Source organism: Acartia tonsa, chromosome 4 (genome assembly GCF_053477335.1).
Source record: "Acartia tonsa isolate MP-2025a chromosome 4, ASM5347733v1, whole genome shotgun sequence".
In the NCBI taxonomy this organism is placed as follows: domain Eukaryota; kingdom Metazoa; phylum Arthropoda; class Copepoda; order Calanoida; family Acartiidae; genus Acartia; species Acartia tonsa.
Genome location: NC_137263.1, coordinates 29,431,216 through 29,441,155, shown reverse-complemented (window position 1 = coordinate 29,441,155; position 9,940 = coordinate 29,431,216). Strand labels below are relative to the sequence as shown.

The 9,940-nt window shown below is 33.2% G+C and overlaps 1 protein-coding gene across 1 annotated transcript; it reads left to right on the top strand.

Moving 5' to 3' along the window:
• Positions 1-2,022: 2,022 nt before the first annotated feature.
• On the top strand, positions 2,023-9,501 carry Snx17 (sorting nexin 17). Its single transcript, XM_080155403.1, has 9 exons — positions 2,023-2,159; positions 2,482-2,706; positions 2,894-3,073; positions 3,398-3,599; positions 3,931-4,100; positions 4,409-4,598; positions 4,906-5,117; positions 5,960-6,094; positions 9,303-9,501. Exons 1-9 carry the CDS (start codon positions 2,127-2,129, stop codon positions 9,495-9,497), a joined length of 1,542 nt encoding a protein of 513 aa, XP_080011529.1. The 5' UTR covers positions 2,023-2,126; the 3' UTR covers positions 9,498-9,501.
• Positions 9,502-9,940: the final 439 nt, after the last annotated feature.

The following is a 9,940-nucleotide window of genomic DNA, read 5'->3' as shown; positions in this document are numbered from 1 at the left end:
ACTTGCCTCTGCTCCGATCAACGGTGCCAGATGTACGCATTTTGTGCGTAATGTACGCATTTTTGACCTGATTTTTGACAAATGTACACATTGGGCAAAACCGATGAGGATGTACACATTTTCAACATTTTTAAAAAAATGTACACGTGTACACACAAAAATTGAAATTTTCCTTCCAAAAATAAACTTTTTACCCCCAAAAATTGGCTTCCTTCCTCGATTTTCTGGTTATATACATTGAAGTTTAATTGAATATTTATATTTTTTGTAGTAACTTGTAAAATTACAACTAAAAGTGTGAGGTTGACTCCCTCTTCTCCCTTAAGAGCTCCTAGATGCCACTAGTGTAATTCCTATTAGGATAGCATAGCAAATCCCCCTCGTACTCCATCCCCTTCTCCCCATTCCCCCCTCCCTTTTCCCCCTTCCCCCCCAAAATGTACACATTGGAGGTCCAATGTACACCTTATTTGTACACTTTGATCTGAAAAATATCTGGCAACTGTGGCTCCGATTTTCCTTTTTATTTCGGTGTTTTCTTTGATTGCAGAGACATCTAACAGATTTTAATTTTACTATATAACGAAAAGTTAATAGTGCGCATGAGTACAAGTCAAATATAATAGTTGAATGTCTGTTTTATGAATTTCTAAAATTCTCAGCTGATTTTCTACAGGAATTCGGACAAATCAGACACTTGAATTTAGAGAAAATACTAATAAATAGACAGAAAATTAGAAATCAGAAAATATTTACGGTGGTGGTGGCGTGTGTGTTTTTCTGTATGTAATACAAAAGTGAAATTGGAAGTTAAACAAGATTGTCTGTCATTTGATAATACACTCATGATATTTATTAGTAAAATATATTAAGTTTTGAAATTTTCAGAAAAAAACAAACAAATTCACCACAATAGTTTTAATTTTTCATGACTTATAGCCGGCGCACCTCATTTTTATCAATTATTTTCTATGACAGCATTTATAAATCTTTTATATATATCTGAAATTGTTAATTTGTTTAATCGTGATAAAAATATATGAACGTTTGTCTTTTCATAACGTTTTTGATCAATCTATCTTGATATGGTGAAATAATGACCGTTTGTGATGTGTACCAATTTGTCTATTGAATTATGGGTTTAATTGAATTAATCATATGTGATCGATGCAAGATAAATTATTGTAAAAATATAAGTGATGAATTTATCACTTGTGTTAATTACATAAGAGTCACTATTAATTCACGTTCGCATGCACAAGCTTCATTCATGTGTATCATATATTTAACTAGCAGCTACGCCCCTTAAGGGTCAATTTCTTTTAGTAGGGTGAAGAAACCAATCTTCAAAATAGTTCAGCGGTTAGCTAGATCCTTCGCTGCAGACTAAAAAGCTTACTATTTTAGGTATACAATTGAATTGTATGTGTTGCCAAAAGACACTCTGTATCTGGCATTTGCCAATATGTCAATAGTCAGTATATCTATGATACAAAGTAGAATGATGTCTGTCCGTCCGTCTGAAGCTTAAGATCTCGGTAACCACTGAACCGATTGGATTTTACTCTTCAGGGTATATACCTATTGGTCCTGTGGTGGTTTTAAGTTATTTTCTTGGGGGGTGGGACTCTCCAACCCTCTAAAAACAAAAATACTCCAATCCCTTCTTTTTTAGGTAGGCTGTAGGATTAGGCATCAGCCTTTAGCAGTACCTATTTTTTAACAAATCTGCACTAGGCATCAGCCTGTAGTAGAGCCTATTTTTAAAAAAACAAATTCTATATAGGAGGGTTGACTTCCCCGTACCTCATAGGACGAAGCCCCTAGAGGCTAGGGGCGAATCCGCTATTATGTATTATAGTGCAAAATAATAATGATTTCCTACCCCGTCTAATCTATATATCAGGGTTTTTTTTTATAACTGTTAAATACACGTTACAAGTAAATGGTTGTCTAATAATAACCTAGAATTTGTTCTGCTGTGTTTTTGTATCTCATTCTTCTGTATTAGAACCATGAACTCGTTTTAATTACGCTATCTTTTTATTTCAGAAATATTTTGTCAGAAATTAGAATGTATTTGTGTTGATACTTAGCCTAGAAGAATTTAATCCTAGTTTTATGAAATGTATTTTTCTATACCTGAAACCTCTGTACAGGTACATATATATTTTTTGATCTTTTGCTGCAGACAGAAAAAATGTAAAATCACTTATTTTTTTGAAGCCAGTTAATTTGGGTGGCATTCATCCTCTTATCCAAATTCAAGTCATAAAAACCATAAATTATTATAACAGTGTTCACTTCCAACCATTGTTCTGTTTTCCATTCTTAATGAATATTGAATAATCTCGTATTCAAAACCTCCACAAACAGAAAGATATAATAAAAAAGTAGCTGCAAAATGGTTCTAACATTCTTCATTGAAAATTACAATGTTTTTTCTAATATACATCTATTTTTTCTATTGTTTTATCCTAGACGGACAGAAAAGGAGAAAGCTACCATGTTTACAATGTTCACATCAATGGTGTTATCCATTGTCGGCTTCGTTACCGACAACTTCATTCATTTCACCAACAGTTGAAGCGGGAGTTTGGCGGCTCGCTGCCAACTTTCCCGCCAAAGAAACTGTTGGCGTTGAACGATGTAGAAGTCGAAGAAAGACGCCTTATGTTAGAGAAATATCTTCAGTTAGTTTCACAGGTAAATTAGCGGATGCGATTTTAGCCTCTGTGAAAAATGGAGACTTATAGGATTTAATTATTACCAGAATTTTAACAGACAGACAAAAACTTAGTATTACATGTTAGGGGTTCTCTTTTGAATAGCACTTGGAAACAAAGAATTTAGATTTTTTTTGGAAGAAAATATAAATGGTTTTATTTTTCAGGACACCAGAGTAGCCGGTAGTGCCACATTCAATACCTTGCTCCTCACTGCTCAACAGGAAACTAGACAAGAGAACATAGAAACTGTGAATCTTGATGTTTACCTTATGAATGAACACCGTGTCACGGTGGGGGTTCAGAGTGTCGCTCAAACAGATGTAGTTCTTGAAGAGGAATGTTTAACAATTAACTAAATGTAAAAAACTTTAACTTGATTCTTTCACGGAAAGGGTTCAATTAAAAGTTAGTGATCCTACATCTTTAATCATTTATATCTTATAGCTTTTAAAGTATTACAACCTTAATAATTTTTATAGCGATTATCTACGTTAAATACAGAACAAAGAATCAAGCACAATGTAACATTTTGAATTGTTGACAACAATCTATTGTATAGTTAATTTCACTAATTAGCCAAATATGTAAAATACCACTTAAATGTGTATGTCCTATGAAGTTTTTACTCAGGAAAGTCTACTAATTTTAGATATTTATAATTTTAACTTTTACAGCTCCAAATTGTTATTCACATGGTACAGGTTTGTAGTCAGCTTGGAGTACCAGAAGAATATCATCACTGTTTTTCTTTGTATGTCATACGAAGGGACCCTGACGGTGATATCACGGTTGTTAGAAAACTTCAAGACTTTGAATCTCCCTATATTTCATTGAAAACTGTGTCTAGTCTCAAATTAGAAGATGCTGTAGGTATTGCATTTTTCAGTGCATCAAAACAATGTTTTTTTTTAAATAAAAAGTTACGAATTTGTTGTTCTTCGTTGACTATCGATTGTGTTTCTATAACAAACTAAACAACTCTAAAAACTTATTCGAAATCAAATGAGAAGTCAATAATAATATTGGATAACTAATAGGTATAGTTACAATTTTCTTATGACCTATATTAAGCTTCTTTTATAAGAACAATCATATTTATGTGGCTATTTCGATTATCTTAAAGACAGACAAAATGTTTCATGAATAAGGTAAAGATTTAAATTAAAAATGAATTGCTTTACGAATTTTAACCATATTTAAGGACCATTGAAGATTGTGTTACGAAAAAGCTGCTGGGACTCCAGCATAGATGACCTGTTACTGGCCGAAAGCTCTACCTTGAACCTAGTCTACATACAGACAGTGGCAGATGTAGAGAGAGGATGGATTCTAACATCTGCTGAAACTAAACAGGAGCTGGCTCTTATGCAGGTGAAAACATTTTCATAATTTCAGCAGTCATGAAACCATCAAGATTATCCTCTTAGTTATCTCTTAAAATATGTTTTATTGTTTATCTTTAACTAGGTTAAACCAAAATAAAAATAAAGTTAACTATTTAATTTTTAAGAACTTCAATTAAGTGTAAATTAACTTATGGTTAATTTACTATAATAATGAATCTTATTCTTAAATGATATACCTAAGAAGGCGTAAATTATGAATTATATAAAAATCATTTGTAAACGCAGTTTAACATGATAAAGACATATCTCCTTTTCTTGAAAATTAATATTCAGGCCAAAGGCGGTAAGAGACAGTACATGGAAGTGGCCCGGTCCCTTAAGTTTTACGGGCACATGATATTCCGCCCCGCTATCTGTGATTACCCTGAGCCCCAGACCCGTGCCACCCTCGCCCTGGGAAAGTCCAGCATCAATATGCGCCTCTACACACCAACTGGAGAAATACGCGAAGCTGTCTTCAAGGAATGGAAATGATAATTATAACTATAAAAGTATAGACCCACAACATACTTCTCATGTTTTTCCTCGATACACCAGGGAAGATTGTTTGTTCTATTAAATCTATGGAGGGATTTCCTTATATGTTTATATTTTACTTGGAAGACTAGGTATTGTTTTTTTTTTTTGAAGGTATGCCTATATTAAACCATTAATTGAAAGAATTATATTAAGTGAAAAAATATTCGATGATTTTTAGTAATTTTTTTCATGAATCTTCGTTTAGAGTTCATTTTTTATCCAACATTATAATCATAATTCACATTGCTAGGTGACTCGTATTCGTTGTTGGCGTATAATGACAATAGGAGGGGGTAACATTGGTGGTGTGGGAGGAGGTACCAACCCAGCAGATTCGTCCACACCAAGTCTGGATCATTCTACTAACCCCAATAGCTGTAGTGGTGAACTAAAGTTGGAGCTGAAGTTTGAATATTTAATGGGTGTTGATAAGATGCAGTGGATAACGGTTGTTTCTAGCCAGGTATTCTAAAACAACAAGGATATTTATGTCCATTAAAGCGAAATTTATTTAATCTAGATTTTTAAACCCTGTTGTGGTGAAACGATTTAAATGAAATTCAAAGGGGGGAGGCGGATGTGCCACTTTTTGAAACCAAAAGTAAAACGCGCATGATCTCAGCCCATTAAAGAGTTATAGCTATAAAATTCGGCACAGCAATTGCTTTTGTGGAGAACAATATGAAACTGTGAAGAAATGGCGGCGGAACCGCTGTAAACCGCCGTTTCCCGCCGATTTTTTTTTTGCCTTTTCTCGCCATAATAGACAATTTTCAATCTGGGAAATTTTTTTTGAATTTCCCTTATATTTTCACTTGACACTTGTAAGATTTTATACTTGCATTTTTTAAAAATTGTATTGACATGTTTGAAATATTACGTGAAAATATAAGGGAAATTTTTATGAGAAAAAAAAGTTTATCTCAGATGATTGAGAACTGTCTAATTTGGCGAAAAAAGGGCAAAAAAATTTTCGACGGGAAACGGCGGTTTTCGCGTTAGCGGCGGTTTCGCCTCCGTTTCTTCATGGTTCCATACTGTTCTTCACCAAAGCAACTGCTGTGCCGAATTTTAGAGCTGTAACTTTTATATGGGCTGAGATCATGCGCGTTTTACTTTTGGTTTCAAAAAGTGGCAAATCCGCCTCCCCCCTTTAATAAAACATACCAAACAGCTATAAAACACGACTATGACTTTTTAGATGTCTTACGTAACACAAATACCGTTTCGTTAAGTAGGAACTAAAATATTTGTTAAATGTGGTTGCTTTGATATTCCAATTTTAAAATCTTTTGTTTTGTCTAGGCTATCCTGATGTCCTTGTGTCTGCAGTCCATGGTTGAAGAGTTGGTGAGGATTAGGTCAGGGGAGAGGGATCCCATGAGGCTTACCAGATGCACAAGTAATAGACATTCAAAAAATAAAATTAATGGAATTAAGGTAAAATATTTGTTTGTTAATGAAATCATATTTCTGGGACGGGTAGGTAAAATTCAATAAAATGTCACGTGGGGTACAAGCAATCCCTTAAGTGTCTCTCTGTTAAGTTAATGATTCAGAAACTCCTGTTGTAGACAATTTTTTAATTAAAACAGTGGTGGTGGAATTTTCAAACAAAATGCCTTCATAATAACAATTCGTGAGGAGACGCTCTGAAGTAACAAGAACAACATTTGCATATCCAATTGTTTTGATAAAGCATTAAATTAAAGAGACGAGACGGATATGCAGGGCGACCACTGCATACTATAAATAATATTTATACTATATAGGATGAATTTGGATACTATATCATACTATATGACCAAAATTTACTATATATACTAAATAAAATCCGCTTATTTGACCAAAATTTACTATATAGGTATATATATGATATTAGATTTTTTTTGACAAAAAACAAATTTCGTCAGTTTTGTGACAACGCCTCTTAAGGAGCGTTTTGTCTTATTTTCACAGTAGGTTTTCTACTCTTTCTAGCCCCTGCGGGGCAATCATTAACCTTTATCTTACCTAACCTAACCTAAAATAACCTATCAAAAGATACTGTGATACCACTAAAATGCATAAAGCTCTAAAGTAATGGAGAAAATCCTGAAAATATATTATTGTTTGTAATTATGATTTAAATATCAGTTATTTTTCAAAGAATTATTAATAAGTGGGGAGGGAAAAGTTTTGCCACTTTTGCTTACTCCGTGATTATTAGGTTAGGTATTAATGTGAGACTATAGGTCATTTGGGATAAAAGTTTACTTTTATTTATTAATTTTTTGGATAGGTCTCCAGGTTCAGGTGCTGCAGGTTGGGAGGTGGTTTCTGGACAGGTAAAAAAAATTAAAACTTTTGTTTGAAGAGTTAGAGATCAACTTATTAAACAAAATGTGTAACTTTTAGGATGTTATTAACATATTTGAAGAAAAAATTTAAAATTAGCCTCCAGGTTCACTAAGTAATGGTAAAAAATCAAATTTCTTATTTGAAGAGTTAGAGGTCAACTTTTAAAACAGAATATGTATTTTTTTTATCTTATTAACATATCTGAAGAAAATTTATATATTGGCCTCCAAGTTCAGGCCCTGCAGGCCTCCAGGTCCACTCTGGACAGATAAAAAATCAAATTACTTATATGAAGAGTTAGAGGTCAATTTATATAAAAGAAGATGCATTTATTTGGATAATATTAACATATTATTATATATTAACATAATATTTAACCTGTCCAGAGTTCACCTAGATGCCTGCAGCATCTTAACCTGGAGGTCGATTGTCATTTTTTCTTTAAAACACATAAATAGTATCTAAAAAAGATGCTTAAGTTGTTTAATAAACTAACCTTTAACTCCTTAAATTTAAATTTTTGATTTTATACCTGTCCTGGGTCCGCCTGGAGGCCTGCAGCACCTAAACCTGGAGGCTAATTTTATTTTATCCTTAAAATATATAAATAACATCCAAATATAAGCTCATTTTGTTTAACAAATATACCATTAACTGTCCAAATCAGAAGTTTGATTTTTACCTGCCAAGAGTCCACCTGAGGGTCACCAGTACCTCAACCTGGATGCTAAATGTCATTTTTTCTTCAAAAATGTAAAAAATATCAAAAAAGATGTATACTTTGTTTTATAAGTTGACCTCTGACTCTTTAAACAAGAAATTTGAATTTTACCTGTACAGAGTGAACTTGGAGGCCTGCTGGATCAGAACTTGGAGGTCGATTTAAATTTTTTCTTCAGTTATGTTTAGGGATGGGAATCCGTCGAATTTTTGGGCCGGATTCGGATTCCGGATTCTGAAGGAATCCGTCAAAAAAGTGACGGATTCTTGCGGATTCCGGATTCTTATTTTTGGCGGATTCCGGATTCGGATTCCGGATTCTAGCAGTATTTTCAAAGGCCGTCCGTCACAGAGGGATAGCTTTTTTCGTTAATTTATCACTATGTTACTTGGTTGAAGCCTTGATTTGTTTAAAGTGTTGACTTCCAGCATAACTAAAACATTTACATCACATTAGTAATTATTAAAATTTGTTATGTAGAAAATTTTTTTTTGATCTTTGCCTTCAAACAGAGGGAGTTGTAAGAAAAAAGACGGTAATTTTAGCCTACCAATTTAGAATCCGGAATCCGCTATAAAAAACGGATTCCGGATCCGGATTCGGATTCCAAAATTGGCCGAAAATTGGGCGGATTCCGGATTCGGATTCCGGATCCGGATTCCCATCACTAGTTATGTTAATAACATCCAAAAAGATGCATTTTCTGTTATAAGTTGACCTCTAACTGTTCTAATAAGAAATTTGAATTTTGTACCTGTCCAGAGAGAACTTGGAGGCCTGCAGGTCCAGAAATTGGAGTCTGATTTTAACTTTTCTTCAGATATATTAATATCATCCAAAAAGATACATATTTTGTTTAATAAGTTGATCTCTAACTCTTCAAACAGAAATGTTTTTTTTTACTTGTCCAGAAACCACCTTCCAGCTAGCCTGCAGCACCTGAACCTGGAGACCTATCCAAAAAATGATTAAATATATGTGAAATACAACCCAAAAGTAAACTCCTATCCCAAATGACCTATAGTCTCACATTAATACCTAGCAGAGTAATCACAGAGTAAGCAAAAGTGGTAAAACTCCCCCCCCCCCCCCCCCCTATATGTGAAATTACTTTGATAACAGCTTTGCCTTGAGTTATTATTGATGATTTATATACTATGTATTACTAAATAAATCAAAGTCCGATACTATATCATACTATATGAGTAAGAAGAAATATACTATATATACTATATTGATTGAAAAAATATACTATAAAAATACTATATTTATTTGCTTTTGGAGTGGTCGCCCTGGATATGCCACTTTTTGTAATCAGACTTATAATATTAAGGAACTTAACCCAAAAATAGTTCAAGCACTTGGAATATGCATGCATGGTAGTTGACGCCGTTTATCCACAGTTCCTCATTGTATCTCATGAATGCCACAACGAATCTCTTGTTACAAAAGTGATACATCCGCTACTACCCCCCCCCCCCCTCCCCCCTTTTCTTAATGCTTTAAAAACTTTATAAAGAACTTTACATACACTATTAACTAGGAAGATAGGTTATGGCTGATAAAAATATTTTTTCTTTCTTTTAGAATAACAAGGAAAATGTTTCTGGAAATGATCAGAAATGTATCGGTTCATCTGTCGACTATACAGTGAGAAAACTAGCAGAAAAATTCTCAGTCGTCAACATGAAAAGTACAAGTCAAGCCGCGGAAAATGTGTTTATAGAAAATGAGATGTTTATCGAAATGTCTGACTCCATCAGTGAACAGAGTGGTCAATAGCAGAATAGTCTGGGACAGCCTGGCCCTTGTCAAGGTCACCTGTCCCTGGGTAAAAAAGTTCGGTGATGGTATGCTCAATTTTAGTTAAGATTCATAATAGTTTATATAAACTAAATTTACATATTAGAAAATTATTTGCGTTTACTTAGTTATATTGTTATATTATTGAGGCTTTATCTTTGAAAGGTTTGCTCATTTATTTTTATCTATATAACAATATCAATATTACCTACATTTTTTAAACAAGATTTTTATATATTTTTAACTTTCAAGAAAGCTCAAAGAAATTCACTAGGTAGGTAGTATCTAAAAAAAATCAATATTGTCAGAAAAAAATTTTGAACACAGTAAAATATTTGTATATTAAGTTTTATATTTATAAGTTTTAGTTAAAATTATGTTATGTTTTTCCATGTCTAATTTATTATCAACTAAAAACTAGT

Coding starts and splice junctions, on each gene's coding strand:
- Snx17 (XM_080155403.1), top strand. CDS start 2,127: ATGTATTTTTCTATACCTGAAACCTCTGTACAG. Junction 2,160..2,481: donor TACCTGAAACCTCTGTACAG/GTACATATATAT, acceptor GTTTTATCCTAG/ACGGACAGAAAAGGAGAAAG. Junction 2,707..2,893: donor ATCTTCAGTTAGTTTCACAG/GTAAATTAGCGG, acceptor TTTATTTTTCAG/GACACCAGAGTAGCCGGTAG.